This window comes from Crotalus tigris, unplaced genomic scaffold (assembly GCF_016545835.1).
Source record: "Crotalus tigris isolate CLP2741 ecotype Arizona unplaced genomic scaffold, ASM1654583v1 scf7180000017775.1145084777:2100578, whole genome shotgun sequence".
NCBI classification, from domain to species: domain Eukaryota; kingdom Metazoa; phylum Chordata; class Lepidosauria; order Squamata; family Viperidae; genus Crotalus; species Crotalus tigris.
The window spans coordinates 1-24,103 of record NW_024096626.1 but is presented as its reverse complement, the minus strand read 5'-3'; the positions used below and the strand labels follow the sequence as shown (position 1 = coordinate 24,103).

General features: G+C 35.4%; 1 protein-coding gene across 2 annotated transcripts; it reads right to left on the bottom strand.

The window, feature by feature from the left end:
* Positions 1-316: 316 nt before the first annotated feature.
* LOC120307383 (synaptotagmin-like protein 5) lies at positions 317-23,306 on the bottom strand. Of its 2 annotated transcripts, XM_039342142.1 has the most exons (15): positions 23,171-23,306; positions 21,516-21,651; positions 20,651-20,755; positions 16,480-16,627; positions 15,966-16,095; positions 14,790-14,896; positions 13,621-13,713; positions 12,227-12,292; positions 10,005-10,183; positions 8,159-8,261; positions 6,563-6,724; positions 4,656-4,764; positions 2,950-3,085; positions 1,738-1,946; positions 317-573 (listed from the first exon to the last, which is right to left on the bottom strand). In XM_039342142.1, exons 2-15 carry the CDS (start codon positions 21,572-21,574, stop codon positions 431-433), a joined length of 1,749 nt encoding a protein of 582 aa, XP_039198076.1. In that variant the 5' UTR covers positions 21,575-21,651; positions 23,171-23,306; the 3' UTR covers positions 317-430. The 2 variants fall into 2 exon arrangements, with proteins under 2 accessions (XP_039198076.1, XP_039198077.1); XM_039342143.1 differs by lacking the exon at positions 12,227-12,292.
* Between the last annotated feature and the right edge of the window lie 797 nt (positions 23,307-24,103).

Here is a 24,103-nt window from a genome sequence, read left to right as displayed (position 1 = left end):
GGCACTCACTTCCCAAACTCATTAGGCTTATTTGAAATGGGATTATAATGAACTAGCCTCAATGACTTTTCATTAATTTATCAATCACTGATATATCTTTTCTGAGAAAACATATTGAAATAATAAAGGAAATGTCTGAGACATATTCTGTAGAGGGTATTATATGACCTCATTCTAACAACTCAGCAAATCTTGTTTTGGAGATGACTTTACTGATTTAGCCTCGGTAAATTAATACAAGAGCTACAGTATGGATTTAGGAAAGTGCCGAATGCATTCATAATCCATTTCAGAAAATTTAAATTCAGAATAAAAGTAAACTTCCTTATGTTTATATGTGCAAATCATGACAGGAGACCAGTCTCCATTACATCTTATTACAATTTAAAATCACACTACTGTAATGTCAGTGTTATGCAAACCATACTCCTCAGAGTCTGCGTTTCCCCATGCTGGATCTCAGCATTAATACACCTTCTACAGAATCTCCAGGACAATCAATCATTCTCTGCCAAAGAAGTCGCTCTTCTCCTTGAGAATCCATCCAGTCAACTTCTTTGCCATTGCTTATACCTGGAAAATTGCAAAGCACAGTGGTCAGCTGATTTTTTTTTTCAATCAGAAAAATCATTCCACCGTTCATTCTATTCAATATTTCATAAAAGTCCATTTCACAACATCTGCCAAGTTTCTGTTAGAGGTTCATAACACATGGTACTCCAGATTCACAAGAACTATAGCAACTCTTATCAAACTGTCATCTGTAGCTCTGATTTCCACCATTGGTACAGTGTAAACGTTTGTTTCATTTAAAATGAGCAATGTTTATATTTAGACTGGGATGTTGTGTTTAGCTCTAATCACAGCAACCACATATGAAAGATTTAATATCTTAATAATATCTACGTTACAAACTGGAAGCTGTTGCCCTTAAAAAAATAATTCCTAGGCTGAATTCTTACAAGCATAGTAGTATGGAGAATGAAATACTTTGAAAAATAAATCTAAAAACTCCCATTTGACTCTGGCCATCTTATTTTTGTATTAATTATAGGACAAGATCTTAGCTGTCCCTTTTATTGGGAATTCTAATCAGATTTACTTGCTTCTTTTATTAATTTTATTTTTACTATTTATTCTTTTTAGCTTTACCTTTTAGGAAAATATCAGAATGGGTTATCATAAATACTTTTAAACGAAAGAAAGACAACATTTTCTGGATCAGCCATCCATAAATTGGCAAACAGCCTGAGGGCAATGATAAAGACTAATTTACCTACCTGTTTTTCATATCATTTAAGAAACCATATTGATATATTTATTATTAGATTTCTATCCTGTCTTTCATTCAGAAGCTCGAGGCAGCATATATAGGAAGCTTTTACCCTATTTTCCTCCACAGCAGAGCTCGGCTGAGAGTAACTGAGTGGTCCAAAGTCAACCTCCACAACCAAGCAAGGGTCTAAAAGCTGAGTCTTCTCCCTCCCAATCCAGCACCTTATGCAAGGATGGGTGCGTTTACATTCCCAGAAGCTCTGCATTTCCATTTCCCACATTTTTACAATATCTTTTCTGGAAGATATGGCAAGTTTTCCCCATGAGCTGCCAGAAAAAGAGCTAAATGGGTCTCTCAAGGGCTGCTGCCCATATCTAAATACAAAGAGTATTCTAGATATTTCATTTGCTGGTCTCCCTTTCAATTCCCTTCTATCAAAGGGTAGATCTATCCACACCTACCACTTCCAATACTCAAGCGAACACCTCCCAGGAAAATATTGCTGGCGAGAGACTCCTTGTCCCAAACAGTAAGTTCTACACAGACATTGTGTATATCTCTAGGGTTCAAGCCACTAAAAGTGAATGTATGATTCCAATGGGGATTCACACTCTTTTTTATTACATGGGTTTTATGCTTTGAAGATTTGTTGTTGTCAGGAAGCAAATATCTAAGAGACAAAAGGAAGGGGGGGGGGAAATAAGAAAAAGAATATGGAGGTTTGTTACGAATATATAATTATAATTGAGAAGATGCTGATTGAACTATCTTAACCCAACCCATTTTTAAAATGTGGCCATTGGCACATCACTCAACAGCTATGTGTGATCCATAGCCCTTCCCTCAAAGGAAAAAAAAAACTATAAAAACATTTGTCATAAGAGTTGGCCACTGCAACATTCATTGAGCCCTTTTTTCTAGAAGGAAAGATTATTTGGAATATTTTTACTTTCTTAAAATGAAACTCTGACATGGAGCGATACTGAGATTTGCAAATAATACATGGTCATATAAGCTTATTTTGAGATTGTGATATTAGCATGTAGTAGGAGATGAATTATGAATTAGATCTGGATAGCAAATGCAAGATTACATCAGCTAACTGAGATTAAGAGATACAATACAATCCTGATATATGAACCTGTTGCCTACTATTATTTTTCCGTTTAAAATATTCAAAATAAGGTGGAAGGAAGTAAAGATTCAAAAATTCTAAATCTTGCCACTTGATGTGTATGGGACATTTTTGAGGAAATGAATAGATGATCATATAAGTGATCACCAGGGCAACTGGGATCAAGAATTTCATCGCTAAGCAATGTGATCGTGAAGGGTGACATCACACATTACTGGCTCACTTAGCAACCGCAATTCTTGCAATCTCACTTGCTGTCACTGAACAGCAATCTTGTTAAGCAAGGCGCTCATATGATTCCCTGCCAGCTTTCCCATTATCTTGGCTGGTGGGAACATCAGAAATCAGTCACGTGTCTTCAAAGATGCTGTGACAGCCAGAACTCTTGAGGACCTACTATAAATCCCTCCTTATTTAGTATCATAATTTTGAACAGTCACTGAACCAATGGTCATAATGCAAGGACTACCTGTATTCAATACAGAAATACTAAACGTCTACTAGCATACATAACCAGAGACAGAATAGGGGAAATCACCCTTTCACAAACGTATCTGAAGTGCCTCCTGATTTCACCGCCATTAAATTCTTGGCTTCCTTGATGACAATTTCCAATATGCCTCCTGATGGTATTTGGGAGGTTGCCTTTTTTTCTTTCTTTGAACTCTTCTTTCCTTTAGAATAAGGAAACAAGAATGGAGGAATATATGAAGCTTTCATATTTTGCATTGTAGCCTATCCTAAGGTTAATAATGAATATACATCAAACCATGCCTCTTAACCAAGCCACAAATGTCTCTGTCCTATAGAAGAGTATCTTGAATGGATTTATGCTCCAGATGCAACTTCAACATATATTTATGGCCCAAGACCAATCACAATAAAAAACATCATATAATCTAATAACTATAAAAGGAAATTTTAAAATTGCAAATAAATCATAAAACAATTAGCAACAGTTAATAGCATGAAGGAGGAATAGCATGAAACCGTTTCTAACAGCTATGGCTATTGATGAAATTTTCAACCTTCGTAGAGGTTTTTGAAAAATGGTTACCTAGGAGAAGGATAATAGCCTCCTGATCACAATGGCAATTAGAGTTATTAATAGTTGAACCTATTAAACTTGAGACATACTGTAAGTGATGAGGAAAACGATGCTTTTCTGTTTTTACAACATTATGTTCATCATATTTTAACTCTGGATGGGTGTCATAAAAAATAATAAAAAGCAAAAAAGGTCCACAATAAATCTTAGCTCATAGAGTAATTATTTAAAAATTGATCAGCACACCCCAAACTCTCTAACTTATCCAAACTTCATTTTTTCTCTTTCCATTCAACCATGTCTGATTCTCAGGAACTGCCTGGACAGTTTTCTTGGCAAGGTTTTTCAGAAGTCATTTATATTGATTGATTGATTTATATTGGGCAATCTCTAAATTTATATATATTTATAAATTTATACATATAAATTTAGAGATTGCCCAATTCACTCACAGAGCGACTCTGGGCGGAGTACAACTAAAAATATGAAAATCTATGTTTATGGTTTGCCACTGCCCCCTTCCTAGGATTGAGAGAAAGTGACCCAGTGAGCTTTGAGCCTGAAGCAGAACTCATGATATCCCAGTTTCTAGCGTAATGCTTTAACCACTACACCAAACTGCCTCTCAAACACCAATTACTCATCATTAAAAATAGTTTTCTGGTGGACAGGAGTCCTGAAAAGTAGATTGCCTTTGAATTTCAGATACCTTCTCCCTGTTTCTCTAGCCTCTGCTGAATTTGGGTGGGCACAGCTGACCGATTATCAGTTGTTCTCAGGATTCAGACAATCACACCAACCTTGGTCACCCCAAGATATACAGACACAAGGGAATTTTGAGTAGAAATAATTTGCAGCTTTTGCAGCATTTTTCATACAATGAAAATGTCAAGTCTTGTTACTCAACAAGATGACATTATAAGAAAATGCTGTTGAATAGGGAGCTAATGAATTTACAGCTAACAAAACCTGCCCTTGCTTCCAAAAGATATAGTGTTGGGGATGAATAATATAGGAAGATGAAATGATTTGTGGTTTCAAATTCTTTTAGAAAGTAGTAAACCAACTGAACAGCAACAATTTCAATGTTTTGTAGTGCTGGGTTTTTGTTCCTAATGTCTGCAGAAGACCATGAATTAAAACAATTCAAGGAAAACATTTCTGGATGCATCAAAGGTTTTTTTTTTTTCTTTTACCTTGAATCTCTCCTAGGGGAAGCGTTAGGTTCCTCTCAGGTGGAGTGTACCGTAAAGCAACAATTAATTCTCCTTTGTACTGCAGCCCAATATCAGTGGCAATTTCCATCTAAAATAAGAAAGTAAAATAGAAGAAAGTCTTGTTTAATAAATATTCGCCTTCACTTTTAGAGCATGTTGCGCATTATTTTGAGGTATACATAAAGAGTATACAGATGAAGATGAGCTTCAAATGACCAAACTTCTACTTCCTACACTCTATAACAGTGGTGGCGAACCTATGGCACGGGTGCCAGAGGCGGCATGCAGAGCCCTCTCTGTGGGCACGTGCGCTGTCCCCCTAGTCTTAGGCCTTCAACTGGGTTTTATAAAACCTTTTTGCTTTAGGCCTCCGCTGCCGTGTACAAAACAAAAAAAGGTTCAATCAATCAGTCAATTTCAACTTCTCGCAGGGAAAAAAAAAGATCTTGCAAAGTTGGAATTGATTGATTGAACTTTTTAGTCCCACCTAGTATGCCATTACCACCGCAGCCACGCTCACCCAATGGGCCAAACCCAGCCAATGGGCCACACCCACCCGGCACCCAACGATGCATAAGTGGGTTTTGGGTTGCAGTTTGGGCACTCGGTCTCTAAAAGATTCGCCATCACTGCTCTATAAGCTTCCAGCAAGGAAGTAGGAAGAAGTTTTCTTTAAAATGTCCAGTTCCTAGGTGTTTTTCTCTCTCTCTTAAGACAGCTTGAACCACTGCAAAGCTTCTTCCAAACTGCCCAACACATGCCCTCTGTTTGCCTACTAGATAGAGGACAAAAGCGACCAACTTTTCCTCTGCAATGTGGAGGGTGCTGGTGAGACAGGCTTTCTTTGTTGGTGGCCATAGGAATGCAAATTTAAGTTTAATAAAGAGCTTGGATCATTGACAAGTAAAAGTGGAGCTTTCCTGCAAATCCACTGCTAGTTCTTTAATAGGGACAGAAATGGGAACTAAGGGGTCTTGTGACATTCAGCATTGTTCTAATATTTATGTAATTGACAGTAAACCTTGTTGCTACACTTCCCACTTAACTCTAAGCTTTATGCAGACTTCAATAATATCACGATGGCTTTGCTATTCCTGTTTTTCTATCAAATTTATCACATTAACATATTTTCAAATTTCAACAAAACAAGATAAATCAGAAATAACTCAAGTGTTAGGGTGGGGAGGAAAACAAGAAAAGGAACAAAGGTGAATACATATTAGAACAATTAAATATACAATGGTATCAAGTTTTAAAAAAATGAAACTACGACCACATGGAGACACATATGTTTGGAGAAGGCCAGATATTTCAAGAAAGAGACATAACTCACTATGATATTTATCTGACTTGAGTGGCCAAAATTCTTCATGAATCCAGGTGCTAAAAAAGTGTTAGGATTATTACTTTGACAATATCAGGAGAGTGATAAATGAATTAGAGGGCTTCCCCTAAATAGTTATACTTGTCTTTACGTGTAGATGCCTTTTCCCAACAGTAACAAACAAAAATATGTGATATGGGAATAATCCATTCCTTTTTGGACTACAGAAGCACAGAAGGTAAAAAGAACAGATTTCACATATTAGATTGCAAATGAAATGATAAAACTTGCAGTTTGTTGGACAGGAACAAACTGATCTGTCCAAGCTACAGGAAAACACACTGGCATCTAGAGTTTGAGAGCCACTTGTGATACAGCCTTTGTGGGACATACAATACTTCCTCTGTAGTTTTATTGTTGTGATGGCTTTAATTTCAAAACTCAAAGAACACTATACAGTGGAATAGACCCATCTTTCAGCTAAGTTGCCTTCAACTAGTGGATAATTTGATTGCAATATAAATTTGCATGCCACTTCTCTAAACCAACAGGACCTTCTCACCTTCGGCTGAAGCATGAACCATTCATCAGCTTGATTTTCAAAGTTCCATGAGTCCAAGGGAATCTCTACTTCTCCCAGAAAGCTGTTACGCCCAAATCTGTCATAATGCCAGACAGAAAGTTGCAGAGTGCGAGTCTCAAGCTGCGTGTGGCTAATGACATACTATTGAGTGATAGAAAAGGAGCATATTTTTAAGGGAAATATTTTTAGGACCCAGTAAGTGAGAGTATAGAACTTCTAAGTATATCCAAAGGTATTAACAGATAATAAATGATGCAATATTTTCCCTTCCTACTAGTGCAATTCAAATTATGAAGGGAAATACATAAAATGTAATTATTCTCCTGAAAACCTGTGTTTACACCTGTCTTAAACTACAGTCCTTCCATCTCCTCCTGTATGCATGTTGATTCTGAAACATTATTCATAATTAAAATAGAAAGAAAATGAACTGGTGATATTAAATTCTCCAAAACTGATAAAAGTATTGTTATTAAGAAAGTTGTTCTTTAAATTCCACAACTGTTTTACATTTTTTATCATGTAATTGAAAAGCCTTTTAATTTTTTTTTTTGTTTTTTGTGGGGGGTTTTTTCCTTAGTGATTTTTGACTGTTAGTTTTCCAGCCTTTGGGAATGGGAGGCATACAAATAAGATAAGCAAATAAATAAATAGATGAGGAGTCCTTGGTGCTCTCTGAGTTCAGAGTGCACCAAGAACTCTTCATTTCAACCCTGAGCTACAAATATTCTCCTTTAAATAAATAAATGGGAAGCAGATGCCCAGGAAGTACAAGGAAGTGTCAACTTAATGTCAACATTGGGCAAAGTCCTCAAACAAATTATAAAGAACATGTCTGTGAGCACTTGAATAAGCATACTGCAATTAACAAGAGCAAACATGGTTTTGTTGCAAACAAATTGTGCCAATGAACCATATTTCCTTCTTTAACAATAGAACTACAGCTCAGTAGATTTGGAATGTTCTCAGATTCTCAGCAAAGCTTTTGACAGAGTTCCTCATGACGCATATTTTTCTTAATAGACTCATGATATATATATATTTCTTAATAAAGAAATCACCCAGTTATTTTGGAATTGGATGACACCAAAATTTAAAAATAATTAATTAATTAAAATGTGGGGTAGAAGATGCAACTGTTAAATGGCCTCAGTTGCCTGAACAATCTCATTTCATCTTGGACAGAAGAATCGAGTGGAATATCAGTGATTATTTTTGATCCTATGCAATTGAAAACATTTATCAATGGCTGAGATGATGGAACTGGCTGACACAAGGTTTTGTGGATGACACAAATATGGGAGGGTGACTTTAGATGAAACAGAAAAGTCAAAAATATCTAGACAAAGTGGACTGAAATCCCTGAGCAAATCACTTACAAGCACAACCCAAAAACTAGTTGGACATGTCCAGAGAGTCACCAGAAGCACAGCTCAACTCAAGGACATCTTTACCATGCAGGTACTGTGCAGCATATAAATAATTTAAACCAACAAACCACTCAACCAAGAATTTCTCATTTTGACCATAGAGGAAATATTAATGTATATGGTGTTGTCCCAGTTCCTATCTTACCTTAAGCATTTCATTGAATTCAGGATCAGTGCTATTACTTTTGATTTTTGTCTTCCTTTTGCTCTGGCGAGACTTGTCTGGCAGAAGATACGCTTTGACATAACTACAGATTAAATTAATAAACTATCAATTTTGCTAAAAGTTACAATATTAATATACAAACATGTAGATGTCCATATAAAGAAAATTCTTACGTATAACAATGCCAAAACTAAACCAGAGACGTCAGAATGGTTATACTTTAGCTTTATTTGCTCTCTCATGTATTGTGGTACATCAGATGTCTTTGTTTTATATAGCAAGAGATATACTGGAAATATATACAGTTTAAATAGACATATATTTGTGGGGAAATATATACATATATATATTTACATAGAGGAACAAAGAATCATATGATGGCTCCTCCTACATGCATTCTGAATACCACAACCAAGTCCGAGTGAGACTTATACTTCCTGCTCCTGATTTCCTGCCATGCAAATCAAAAAACAGATGTCATCTTCCCCAAAAGGTTATTTGTTACCTAGTTCCATATGCTATCACCAGAAATATGCAGTCAGAAATCTACTGAAACACAGAATTCCATATAAACAATGTGAAGTACAGGCAGGAGAATTATTACTCTTCAAAGTTTTGATTCACCACAAAATAAGGAACATTAGAGAAGCCCTGTCAGGTCCAGCCTATTCTTTGTCTCACAATAACCAGCTGCATGTAGCTGGGAAGTTCACAATCTCAGATTGGAGAGTGATGATCTTTTCCATTATTACTTCTCAGGGCCCATGAGAAAGATCGGGCATGCAGTTCATTTTTCAGTATGCAATAAATTACAATTGCTATGTGTAGCTTGCATGAGCCTGTTGGCTGGAACATTAGGGCTTGTGAAAGTTCCTGCCTTACTACTCAGCCTTTTATTCCTTATCCTGATTCCTTCCTACCATTTGTCCTCAGGCAGGTACAAGAGGCTTCAGTGTACCTAGGATTACTTTCAATTGTAGAAAATAAGGAAAGAAGGGAACAAGAAGAAAACAAAAGACTCCTCGTTCTCCAATTTTAGTGCACTGAAAGAAATCTCTTCTCAAAGAGCCTTCTATTTGCCACAGAATGTGGAAGAAAAGCTATAATTCTCTCATTTCCCCCACCATTTACTTTTTAGGCAGGAGAAGACAGAAAAATTCAGCTTCTTCCTTAAACTGATTATTTTTTACAGTTATAATTTTAGAGAAAAACTAAGGAACAATTGTTCCACTCTGGTTTCTGTTTACTAAGTTACTGAATTCACACTACACTTGCCAGAACAACATTGCAGAGAATTATGGTCAGTTGACAATCAGAATTTAAATTTGTATTTTCTAATTGGAAAGTCTTTAGGATAAGAAAAGAGAAGTAAGAATACCAGCACAAGCCATTTAGCAGTAAACATGGGTTTTTCATTTCACCAAAATTAAGTCTTTTCTCATAGGCAGTGTAGCACTGAAGTTATCAAACTGGAAAAATATTCATACCAGTTCACCATTTCCAGATTTATTTATTTTATTATTAAACTTCTATGCTGCCCGTTTCCCTGAGCTGATTCTAGATTTCACCAACTGAAGCAACTATATTTCTCAACCTTTGCAAGGACTAAAACTGATATGGCTCTTATTTCATTTAAAGTAAAGCTTCAATAAGAAGATAGGAGAAACTCATGCTGCCTTTCACATTTTGCAAACTCTAGCACAACGATACGTATATGATATTCTACTGTCTTAAACAGTAGATCTGTGGAAGGCAAATCTAACAAGCAAACATAACAAGGATAGTAAATAAATAGAAGTTTAGTTTAAAAAAGAGATTTGCTTACGGATCTGTTCTTTGTTTCTTTTCATCAGCAATGGCCAAGTTCTTGCATTTTTTTACAAGTATGTTAAGGGCTCCTGTTTTATAGCTATAGTTGATTTGCAGACAAATTTCACCACTAATATTCACGTTGCCATAGTCCCCAGTTTCACTGTAAACACTCATCATACTGTTAATGCTGGTCTGAAAAAGAGACAGTGACAGGAAGCCTATATCAAACTGAGTTATATTCATATACTATTGTTAAACTAATCAGTCATTTCTATTAGGGAAACATCTCACTAAAGAGAAATAGAATTAGCCATTTTTATACTGCAAACGATTCAACCAATATGATATCAGGGTTGGTTGATGGCAAAATTCAATCTCAATATCCCATTGAAGAAACATACCCATTTTATTTTATTTGTTCAAACAAGTCAAAGTGTCTTATTCATTCTCACATACATGCACACCTGTAAAATTAAGATCAGAGATTATCCTAAACTCATCCAGTAAACCCATGGATGGAGACCTAAGTGCCCAATTTAGTATTTTAATTCCAAAATAACTTACTTATATTTTTAATTAAATCACTTCCCTAACTGATAATATGTTGTAGTATATCTTACCGTCAGCAAAACATTTGAACAAATATAGGTAATCCTCGACCTAACTGTTTAGCAACTGCTATGACAGTGCTAAAAAAAGTGACTTATGACTGGTCCTCACACTTACAACATTGCAGTGTCCCCACAGTCATGTGATCAACATTCAGGCACTTGGAAATCTTATTGTATTTACAACAGTTGGCAGCATTCTGACGTCATGTGATCACCTTTTGCAACTTTCCCAGCTAGCTTCTGACAAGCAAAGTCAATGTGGGATTACACATTTGCTGAAGCAGCTGTGGCAAAAAAAAGGTTGCAAAATCAGATGCAATTCATTTAACAACCAACTTGCTTGGTGATGGTAGTCCTGGTCCCAGTGGTGGTCATAAGATGAGGACTACCAAGACATGCCAATTAGCACATTCTGATCTGGATGGCACTCACGAGAAGGAAATATATAGCTGGCCTGAAAATCAGTAATGACCCCTCATCGGATCAGATGAAGATATCAAGCGGTATCAGTCCTGAGTCCTCTACGTTTCAATATTTTCACTAATTATTTAGATTAAGAGGTGTGGGGAATATTTATCATATTTGGAAATGATACAAAAATGGGTGAAATAACTAACAGCCAAGAAGAGAAAAGTTATATTAAAAATAACCCTGATAGATTGGAGAAACGAGCTGAAGATAACAGAACAAAATGTAAAAGAGAACAATGTGATGGTTTTCATTTCAGACACATAAACCAAATGCAGGATTATAGGAAGGGAGATACCTAACTTATTGATAATCGTTGCAATACAAGTTTTTTGATCGCTAGTTGATTACAAATGATAGCTATATAATAGAGTGGCAAAGCAGGCAAGTGTAATGCTATGTGTTTGCATCCACAGAAATATCATTTGCAAGTCCACAGGAAATGATTGTTGCCCTCTACTTCAACAATCTTAGTCTGAATATTACACTTTAACAAGGATTTAGATAAGCTGCAGCTGACCAATAAAAGGCAATGAAGATTATCATGGAATGAAAAACAAAACCTCATAAAGAGAAATTGAAACACTTGTTTTGTTTAGCTTTGACAAAAGATGGTTAAAGGAGGATATACAACATCCTTCAAATACCTGAAAGGATGCCACACACCACAAGAGTCCTGCCATTCCAGGATGTAGGATACAGAATAATGGACTTAATTAATAGGAACACAGATTTTGGTTGCATAATACCGTAGGAGACAGAGAAAGCTTCCAGTCTGATATTCTCTAGAGAGTTGGTTGGTTCTCCTTCACTGAATGTTTACACGTAAAGACTAGACAGCCATCATTCCTTGATGCTTTCATTCAATGAACAGGAGGTTGGACCTGGAAGCCTAAATGGTCTGTTACAATCTATGATTCTATGTTATCCTCCATTCAAATAATCTGAATGAATAGAAAAATTATTTCTCCGTATATGTTTCTATTACAAAACAGAATTCTAACTTTTAAGAATATGACACTGTTATTGTCAGCTAGTGACTTAATGGAGCAATTATTATCAATTTAAAGAATTTGTTTTTGCTATTTATATATGTAGAAATGAAACAGGAACAGAGATGAGCTCTTGCATGCGTCAGAAAATTGAGAGAACTTACAGTATCACCATCTGCTTCTGGAACATTTAAGTAGTTCCATTTCCTTTCAGAATTTGAAGGAGAATTCTTTATGAAGTAGGCAAAAGGCAAAGGAAAGAAGAGCATTATGTAGCACTAATAGGGATATAGAAATTCAAGGAACAGTTTGAGAAAGTAAAAATGGATAAAGAAAAGACATAAACTGCTGTATGGAGAAAAGTGACTAGTAAATAACCCCCATTTATAGAGACAGATATACAAGAAATTATGTTATCTCTCCAACAATGAATTTAACCTTAGGCTGAGCACTCATTTTCCTTTTGCAGTATTATAGAAATATTTGGATAAAAACATTTTGTTATCAAAGGCTGATGTCTATCTACCCACATACCAACAATCTGTAGCTAATGTATTTTAGTCAACCATTTAAAATTGCTTAGAATGCAAGATACTTAAATGCTGTAATTACTATAGCAATTATACTACTTGCTAGTTGCCAACAAATAATTTACTTGCCAAGCATCAAATGAAATTATCCACAATTTGGTGTAGTGTTTAGGGTACTTAACTGGAAGGTGGGAAAATGAATTTTAGTCCTGCTTCTGGAATTTAGTCCTTCCAGAAGCATGAAAACTAGCTATGTGACTTTGGACTGGACGTTCTTTTTCAGTCTAACCGACCTGCCAAGTGGTTGTTATGAGGAAAAGAGGAAGCAGGAGAACTATATACACTGCCTTGGCTTTTACAAAATAAAGGAGGGATTTTATCTAATAATGACAACAACTATAATAGTGCTATCTTAAATGTTAAGCTGTTATTTGCTTAATATGTGTAATGTACAATCTTCTTTCTAGCACAAAAGGAAAATAATTATTGGATCCAGATGTCATCAGCCTGATGAACTTGGCCCTATCCTATGCCCTCCTGACATGTTGGACTAATTCTTATAAACTTCAATAACACAGCTGAAACTTCTTGTAATCCCCAGTTATAAATAAGCAAAAAGTAGTTACTATATACCAGGGGTAGGCAACCTTGGCTCTTTTATGACTCAGGGACTTCAACTCCCAGAATTCCTGAGCCAGCTTGGCTGGCTCAGGAATTCTGGAAGTTGAAGTCCATGAGTCATAAAAGAGCCAAGGTTGCCTACCCCTGCTATATACCATAACTATTGGCTATATCCATCAAACTAAGTGCTTTTGTTGAACAAAAATTAAAGTCTCTAAAATCCAAATAATGGCAATGGCATTTAATCTACTAAAACAGGAGAACTGAAGCTAAAAATCAGCCATGGAATGAAATACAACAGAATAAAATATATTAGAAAGGAACATGGTCTATGTATCAAAAATCTAATATACTGTAGGAAGAAATTGTAAAAGGAAGGCATGCGTATGCATTTAATAGGAACTTACTATGGAAAATCCACTTGCCAAATTACTTTGCCTTTTTGAAGAGCCAGAGGCTATAATGTCATCCATATCCTCTTCTGCTTCATTCAGGTAGTCCTAATGGGAAACAAAAGCACACACCCACCATTAAGGAATCAAATGTATTAGGAAGGGGGTGAGTGAAGGACTAAATGGGGAAAAAGTTATCTTCTGTTGCTTTTTAAATAAAACCATTTACCTTAACTTCAGTATCTTGCCCTGTTTCACTTTTTCTCTTTAAGAACATTTTAGTGTTTGAGATATTGCCAGTTATTGTGAACATCTAGCCCGTCATACTTAACAATAACAGCTGAAACTCTCCCTTACAAATTATACCGAAAAAGGTTTCCTTACACACAGTTATTTAAACTGTGTCCCCTAGTGTGGCTGATCCTTTTAACAGCCAAGCTGAAGCTCTGCTGAGACTGCAAAGATGGAAAACTGAAGGGAAATGCTCTCCTCTGCCTGCCAAGACTGAAAGCCCCGTGCAATTGCTCTTGTGGTTGTTAGACATGGAGCAGCTGCCAGTGACGTTGGAGTTCCACTCTGTATTAAAATGTTGTGTTCTGCTAGGCAGCTGCCAACTGCCACCCTTCACTTCAAAAGACAAAGCAAGTGCTGACAGTGGTTCCTCTGGCTGGGCCAAATCCTGAAGCTGTGCTTCAAGGGGAAAAACAAATCGATTACATTCACATTTTTGCCTGATTGTTTCACGTGTTCACTTTATGGTACTATGATAGAAGGAGGACAAAAAGGTGGTGACAGAGGTGGTGGTAATAACTAAGTGGAGTAGAAACTGAGTATGAAGCTGATCCTTGTTCAGAAACATCTTCTCTTTCGAGAGACAAATGAGAACAAGTCTCAAAGGCACATTTAGCTAAGGATCTGTAAATTGTTCGGGCTGTGTCCATAGAGGGAGAAGCAAGAGATCAGGAACAGAATCCATGTGCAGATATCAGATAGATAAAGTTTGCAAAGTATATGTATTGCTGCCATTGCTCACTAAATGAAGGCAACTCATTAACTATTCGCATATATTTGTACTTTTGATATAAACTGTGACATACATATGAATTACTGGAATCAGTCAAATCAAAATAAAATAAAAAAGTCAAAATATTCTAATCTGTAAACTTTGTATCTTTCCAGCTCACCACATCATGGTCCAGTGCTCCAGGTACAGATTTACTTCTTAAGCTTAAAGTATCTTCATTTCCTTCTGAAAAGGATCCGCTGAGATCTCTCTCTGATCTACTACGATCTGCAAAATATAAGGAAAAGCCATATATAGTGTATTAGCAATCTATACAGAAGATATTGTATCTTTTAACTTTTTTGTATGATGGATTATGTATCTATTTTTCCACAACTTCTTGTTTTTACCCATCAATTTCCTCTTTGCTAAATCCTACAGAAAAGATAAAATTCAAGAACGAAAAAGATAGATCACAGGAAGAAATCCAGTGGTGTTTTCGTTTTTTTTCATTCTTTGGAAAATCAAACAAGTAGAGGGAAAATGTATGTCATGCAAATTGAGTCTCTAACACTCCTGCAATCTATTTTTAGTAAGTGAAACAGTTATTAAGTCTATCTTTCATCCAATTGCTATGCATATAAAAGTGTTGAATAAAATTTAGAGAAGAAATGATCAGCAAAGGCTAAAGTTTACAGATGTTTATAAAAAAACCCATCTCATCTTTGTTTTAAGAATAATTATGATAGACACATAGCGATTTCATTAAAGGGAAAGAACCACAGTTCTACAATAAAGTGTGCATTTTAAAGCAGAACGTTCCATTCAGCCCTATTTATCTTCAGTTGAAAAAGAATCAGACAGCAGGTGACCTATGCCTGGAGAGCCACTGGGAATCAAATAAACAATATTGCACCAGGATCCAGATCAGAATTACGAAAAGTGCAGACCATCGTTATCTTTTGATGGTCTCTGCAATCACAACAGAGTTGGTAAGCCAAAAATACGGTCGGTCGGTCAGTCGGTCGGTCTTTGTCTTTATTGCAGTACACTTTGCAGGAATATTATAGGACATCCATTTCACCCCTGAGACCACCTCACAAAATCTCATCTAACTCCCTCCCTTTCCTCTTCCAAACTGCATTTGTCAATATAACCCTGAATTGATAAAAGCTCTGCATCTCTGATCTAGAATGACAAAAGTTGTCTGACCTAGTATAAGGCTAATTCTTAGCAATTCTAAAAAAAAAATCCCCAAGAGAAAAAAAAACATGGGAGAAAAAACAAGCTAAACAATGAAAAGGGGTAGTGATAGCAATTCACAAGTACATTAAAGTATCAGTAAGTGAAAGCTCACCAGATGATAAAGATGTCCTAGAAATTGCCACAGAAGGTGTTCTAGATCCTTTCCTACGATGCCTTTTTGACAAATCTGCAGGGATACTTTCACTGATAGACATAACAATGTTGTTTTCTAATTCAGAATCCTGTTCACACAAAACAACATATATTTAATGAATCACACATATAAGAAAACTTTTTAACATATGAAAATACACTAGTTGTATTGGAAGCAAATCCCCACAAGTTCAATCCAATAATTCTAACTTTTCATTGTTTGTTCAAAAATGGTTGTTACTCAGAATTTGCTTTAACTATGATTTGTTAAACATGTAAGAAATAAGCCAGAATCGTCTTAGAATGCACACAAATAAATTAAGACTATCAAGTCAATCTCAATTTGCTTTCTCCACCATCTCTCTGTCCAATACTCAAAAGACTGGAGCAAAACAAGTAAATCCAGATTCTAGATTTGTCACTATGAAACAATTATTTCTCAAACCAATCTCTTTTTGCACCAATCAACTTACCCGGCCATAGTCAATAGTCATGCTGCGGGCACTCAGTGCTGGTGACCTTGGATAGTGTGGAGTGGAAACATTGCTTTGGCTTTCGGCCTTTTTCATGTTGTCTGTTATGTCTCCAAGAACATGAATATCTGAGGAATAAGAGTTCTCCCTAGAGAAATTGCACTAAATTAGCCTTCTAATTTAGGTTGATACAGATAAACAAAAAAGGAGAAATTACCTATCAGAAATGATGTTCTGTCAATAGTTCTAAAGTAGTTAGACAAATACTTTAGAGGCATGAGGACATTTTAACCTTGCATCAGCTGGATAGCAATCTTAATGCCATTTAATACCATTTTACATATATCTATCTAAAATCAAAGAGAACAAGCTGATTAAAATTCTCAATCTAGCATCTTATATATGTTTCAAAGTGTAATAACCAGGGTTAAGCAAAGAATAAAAAATAAATAAAATAGAACATGTTTCTAAAGCCACATATTTGTCATTTGCAGAAAATCTTGGGAGTTCTAGGTGACTTTAGGAGTGCCTTAGCATGGTAGCAACAAGAGATTGGGAAAGTTGTAAACCCCATTCTATTTTTCACTTTTTAAACACAGCTGTTCACTGTGTTCTAAGTGGTCATTTTGTCCAGGAATCTTCTAGGATCAATTGAATACCTACCTTCTAGTTTAGTAAGAAGTTAATGTCTTCAAAAGTTATAAAATACAAATCAGTTTAATTGCTCCTGAGAGAAGACTGGATATATGTTTACAAAAAGCTTAATTAAAGAAGATGTTTCATAATATTTATTGCTTTCTTCATTCAGGAAGGTTCTTTATTGATTTCTTTTCACCCCAACATTTTACATTCATTTTCACAATTATCTGGCAAGTGATGTAAATGGATCTAAACCAGTGATGGCGAACCTTTTAGAGACCGAGTGCCCAAACTGCAACCCAAAACCCACACCGGGTTGGTGTGGCCTATTAGGTGGGTGTGGCCCATTGGGTGGGCATGGCTGCGGTGGTAACAGGAGACTGGGTGGAACTAAAAAGTTCAATCAATCAATTCCAACTTTGCAAGATCTTTTTCTTTCCCGCGAGAAGTTGAAATTGACTGATTGAACCTCTTTTTTTTTTTTGCACACGGTGGTGGAAGCCTAAAGTGAAAAGGTTTTATAAAACTCAGCTGAAGCCCTAGGACTGGGGCAATGGCGCGCGTGCCCACAGAAAGGGTTCTAAGTGCCGCCTCTGGCACCCGTGCCATAGGTTCGCCATCACTGATCTAAACTATGGCAATATATTTACATTTTACATTTCCCCAATATAAGCATATCACATTTGTTATAGCTGATTAACAGACCTTCATGGGACGTGCCCCATTATGTAGTATTTTAGCATGTGGGCCACAGGACATGGCATAATTGTTCTGACGCTGCTTGTGGAATTGTCCACAACAGTCACATTCCAAAGATATCTGAAATCTTAGTCACATGCTATTTAGCTGCTCCAAATGCCTCCATCTGTTTGTCTTTTCCCCAAGAGGACTAATGTCCTGATGTACCAGTTTAGTAAAACAAATGATTCAGAACTTGACCTGCCTTACAATTCCTGCCCAGTTTAGATTCTTGTGACATTTCACAGAACTTTGTCTACTGTTCTTTTACTCAATAATTAACACAGACCTACACTTGGATTTCTTAAGCTGATATTTACAAAATGTCGTTCTCATTGCACAAGAAACTAATGTAACAGAAAGAGAATGATATCTTTGCTTTATGTTTGTTTGTTTATTCATTAAATTTATTTGTCACCCAACTCAACCACAAGGTGACTCTGCTTGCAGCTTTCAATGTTAAAAAGAATAAAACAATGCAACCAAATGTATACAATAAGAGTAAAACACTATAAAATGTAAATGTTCTTTCATCTTAACTGGTATTTTTAACTAAAATGTCATTTTATTTTATTTTACAAATAATTTTGGGTTTGCACATTTGTTTGGCCACCCTGTTCTTTCATATTCTGATTAGCTATTATGAAAAAACAAAATAGTGTTGTGATTCTTTGCAACAATAAAAAACCATAAGAGAAATAGCTAAGGCAGCGATACAATCTGGCAACTCATATTTACCTTTCCCCAACCTGTTTTCTGTCTTGCCTTTTACAAGTATGTTAGATGTGTAGATAAAAGGAAATGTTTTATTTATTCATGAGTTGCCTCCCTTACTTCCCTGCCCTTCTGCTGCTGGACTATACTATGGACTATGATACATTACAGGTTACACTCAATGGCCACACTCTGCATGTGAAATGGAATTTTTCAGAAGGTCAGAGTTGCTTTGTTTTCGGTTTTTTTGTACTAATGCTTGAGGTACCACTGAAATGTACCTTGTAAAGAAGAGGAAATTTCTAGAATGGCCTTGGAATGCATGTAAGGATAAAGAATTAAATGACTGGAATTGTGCATATGTAGCTCACCAGAAATCTAGTTATATGAACAGAAAACTCTTCTAATTCTTTGCTTTGCATCCCAGATATTTAAACCAACCTGCAAAATTCCTGAGCAACAGCATTAAATTTGGAGATGGGATGAAGGTGGCAGCCTACAAAGTGAAAGAAAGAAGCCCCCCCCCCGCATGACTACAATTGTTCACTACTACACCCTCCTGAAATCTGGCCACCCTAAGTTTTGGTCATTAGGGCCAGATTCAAGGTGATTAACAGCCATGTATTTCTTATATTTTGCTTCTTTTCTTACACTAGAGAACATGAATGCAACAATGCATATGAGTAGCCTATAATTAATCTGGTACTTCCTATGGGCATGACAAAATCTGCATACTAATGGCATTTAACCATTAATGTGGCTAACTCACTCTGGGAGCTAGGCAAGGTGAAGTCTGTGTACCTCTCATTTTGCAAGTGCGAAAGATAAATGTGTGTGTGTACATTCAGAGAATTTGAAGAGTACTTTCTATAAAAAGGCTTCATTGAGGACTGCAACAATTGATCACCTTACTGGTTTCAAGATCTCAAATAAGCACTATAGTGTTAAAGAAATTACAAAACATAATGGAACATTTTGAGGCCTGACTGAATTTGAAAAATATATCACAAAAAATTTAAAACTATTGAATTTTGTATTGAAAAATGTATCAAACAGAATTCAAAACAAAATTCAACACAATTCAAAATTTGTTGAGGTTTGTAGATAAATTGCTGTTGAAATACAATTCAAAAACTGAAAAGTCAAAAACTGTATGTTAAATAGATGAAGAATTTAAACAGAACAATTGACTTTCAGTAATGGGAATATCAATGGAAGAAATCTAACATACAGTGAACTTTTCACTTGGGAAAACTGGTACAAGATTTTATTCATATACTATTCCAGTCCTGATTGCTAAGATAGATATTTCATTCTATAAAATTGTTAAAACAGCAATAATTAGATCTTTTTTTCATAGTTGGTAGAATTCTGCAAAGCAATATAAAACAATAAATCTAGTATAAAACCAATAATTGAGATTGAATTCTCTTAAATATTACCAAACCTTATATTCTCATAAAATATATTGTACTAGGCTTATATACAGTTACTTCTGTTTCTCTCTATGTTCCTCATTAGAAATTATATATAATCCCTTCTACAAAAAAATAGCAAATTAAATGTGGAAATCAAATATAACTTTATATTTGAAAAACAAATCTGATGCAGAATTTAATTCAGTATGGAAATTATTCTTGGATTATAATACTATATATAAACTTATAATTTGTACTTTTGAGTTCCTTATAATGTAAGGTTTCAACATTTAGCTTTTCTGTGACTTGCTAAATAAAGACACAATTTTTAGACTAGAGAGAAATTACAACGGAAAATTATCCTCATTTATAATTTGTACTATATTTGTTATTTTCATTAATTATTGTATATAATGTTGATTTGAACAATTAACTAAAGTCTTAAACTGACATAAGAGACTTTGTTACGTAGAATCAAATTAATGTTACTTTGAGATTTTTATTTTCTTTTATGATGATTGTACTGCAAACTTCTGCATACTTATTTTTGAATTTCCCTACTTTTAGATTATTGTATGTTTTTAATTTTTTAACAAAGGTTTACAATAACTGTATTAGTTCTAAATAGCAAATGAAACATTAATATTACTATTTTATCTTACCAATTGGCAATGTGGTCACTTTGGACATCAGAGTCTGTGCTAATGCTTTTACCATCTTCTGCTTTCATATTTACAACTTCTTTGGTGACTGCCTTAAGAACCTTTCTGTTGAATACAGATATAAACATAAACAACATGGTGGTAAAACAAAATGCAGTGCTACTATTTACATGTTACTTTGCTTGTTATGAAAGATATTCATCACTAATGATTTATACACTTTTGTAACCTTTCCCTGTCTGATGTCTTCCAAAAAGACTAGATTACAAATCCCACTAAATTTCTGGTCAGGACTAAATTGGAGATTATATCATATTATAATTCTGATAAACATTTTCTAGATAGTATATATGCTTTACTCAAACTCTAATAAAATACTGAGTGAAAGATCATAAGTGCACAAAATATCCCAAAGTCCATTTTCTTTACAGCCTATTAAAGTATCTATAACTCTGCTCTCATAGTTAATTTTCTTGCTACCTATGATTTCAAGATTTTATTGCAGCTATATCAGTTATGAGTAAGACTATTGTTGCCCATATTTTTTCCAGTCAACTTCAAAATTGTATATCAGGCAATTGGAAGAAACTATTTGTAAAGTGAACAATTTATATGAGAAAGATGAGAAATATTAGATGAGAAAAAGTTAGTATTTAGGTTACTGAAATCCCTTTTTATAGTAGAATTTTATTTTCAATCATCTAAATAAAATGAAATGACTATAATTTTTATGGAAAAGTTTTAAATGCTTATAATTGAACTAAACTGAAGATTTGTAACAATTTTTTCATTCATAATAAAAAAACTTTACTTTCTATTTTGGAAATATAGGAATATTTTAGTACTTTATAAAAGGATACTTTACCCTATTTTCCTAGGCCCAGTGAGAACTAATTTTGTCCCACTTGTAAGTGAAGCTAACATATCTTGCTTTGATGTATCTTCTAAGGTTTTTGGAGAATGATATTTGGATCTGCCTTCTAAGAGTTCAGAGGAAGAATCTTAAAATGAAAGAAACACATTATCTTAACAAAATTCCTACAAAAATTTAAGCCAATTTCACAAATGATACATATTCACTAAATCAAGCTGGGATCACTGAAGCCAAAAGCACTCACAATTTGATATGTTTTTATTAGGTCTAGATATAGACCTAATATACCATGTTTCTCTTTTATGTATATTGTAATACTCTGGCCAACTAACATAAATGAAAAAATAGGGGGTGAGGGGCGGGAAATACTCCCCATAAAATCCTTTCACCATATGCCTATCAATAGAAAGCCAGAGAGAGGGAGAGGGTAGGTAGGACTATATGCAGTAATAGGATACATTTTCCATAAAATTAATCCCAAACCATTTAAGCTTTAAACATTATTCACAGATATGTTATGTTAGGTAAGGTGACCAACCGTCCTCCTTTAGGGAGGACAGTCCTCCTTTTGTAAGTTCTGTCCTCCCTCGCAAAGGGTCCTCCCACATGTCCTCCTTTTCGATATTTGAAGATTAATCTGCAGGGCTTTTTTTTTCCTCATAGAACGCTCAGAACGGCATTCCGGCACCTTTTTTTGATGGTTTTTTTTCAACTTTTGCATGAGCTGTGCTACTCCCCCTATTGGCTTTCGAAAGCCAATAGGAATTGCTGCTGAACGCAATTTTATTTACAATATTTTTTCTTCAATTTATTTGTGTCCTCCTTTTCATTGTAAAAAAATTGGTCACCTTATGTTAGGCTCAAAAGTTTATCAGAAATCAAAGAGAAGTCAAGCATGCTTCATGTAACACAGGAAGAGTAGAATCATTGATAACTATCTATTTCTTGGTACCAATAGCTCCATGTGATTATTCTAATGCAGCCTTACTCAATCTGATGCCTTCCAGATACATTAGAGCTACACCTCGCAGAATTCCCAGTCACTTCCAATTGGGAATTATGGCCCCAAAACATCTTGAAGACATCAGATTGGGTAAGGGTACTGCAATATATGTAAGAAACTATATTGAATGGATAACCTTATAAAGTGCACCGTCTTTGGTAAAATCTTCCCTGGGAAGATGACATTAGAGTGTCTTACCATGTAAGACAGAAAGTAAGCTTATTCTTTACTAGGCCTGACTATATAATTTGTTTTGACTGGCAACAGTTTTCCAAGATGTTGTGAAATGCCTTCCCAGGGTCTGCATTTGCATTGTTATATAGTACTTGGCTTGAAGGACTTATTTTTACCAATAAGATGATGGGATAAGAGACTAGCATTCGTTGTAATGTATTGTACTGAAAATATATTTGGAATGCTCTAGATTAACTATGTTGCAAAAATGCAAAGATTAATTAAGAAAGCAGCAATACTTTAATCAGTTTGGGACAACTGTGGTCCTCCAAAGTTGCTCAACTACCAGTAGTCTCCCAATATGCAACTGCCCACTGGCCATACAAGCTGGAGCTGTTGGGAGCCTGTAGTTCAGCAATGCTCCCATATGTCTATTTGGAAGTACATATTTTGCTTTTCTGTTTTTTACCTGGAGCTTTGCGAAGAATAGACTGCCGAACAATATCAGTTCCAAGGAGCTTGGACTGCTTGAAGCGTTTTGCTCTCTCTTCAAAGAACCATTCACCTGTTACTACCCTAAGTTGCCTGTATTAAAAAATGAAAACACTGAAGTCACTCTAACCATTAGTTGGTATTAACAGAATAACAGAATTGGAAGGGACCTTGGAAGTCTTCTAGTCCAACCTCCTCCTTGAGCAGGAGAACTTATACCATTTCAGACAAGGGACTGTCCAGTCTCTTCTTAAAGCCTCCGGTGATGGAGCACCCACAACTTCTGAAGCCAAGCCATTCCACTGATTAACTGTTCTCACAGTTAGAATAGCCACTTAGTCCTCTGCTTACCTCATCCATCCAAGATATTTGTGAGTATTGCTTTAGAAATTACTAAGACGAAAAACCCCTCCCCACGCCTATGTAAATACAAGAGAATGAACTGGAAACAATACACCAAACAATTGTGCCATTATTTACACTAAGCTACAATGTTTCATCAAGTCCACTTTAAGATGTCATTAATACATTATAATGCAAATATATGCAATTAAAACTTAGAGTAAACAAAGGATGTAGGAGAAGAGCAGACAGAGCTGGGGGGTAGAGTTAAACAGGCTATTATCTTAGAGTCCTTATGCTGCTACAAACGATCCAAGTCTAGCTCTCCTTGAATTCCTTTGACCCTTATGTAGTGCCAATTTAGTGCTGACTGTTAGTTGACTAAATTCTTGTATATTGGCTTCAATAAATCTTCTATGCTGCAACTTAAGGTATGGTCCTCTTCCTTTGCATCTGACAAAGAATGAAAGCTTAATACTTCAGTTCTTTGTTCTAAATATATCTCATCCAATGACTCCCCTCTGCTAGGCTTCCAAAAAAGTATATCTTAAGATTGAAAAGAGATAAA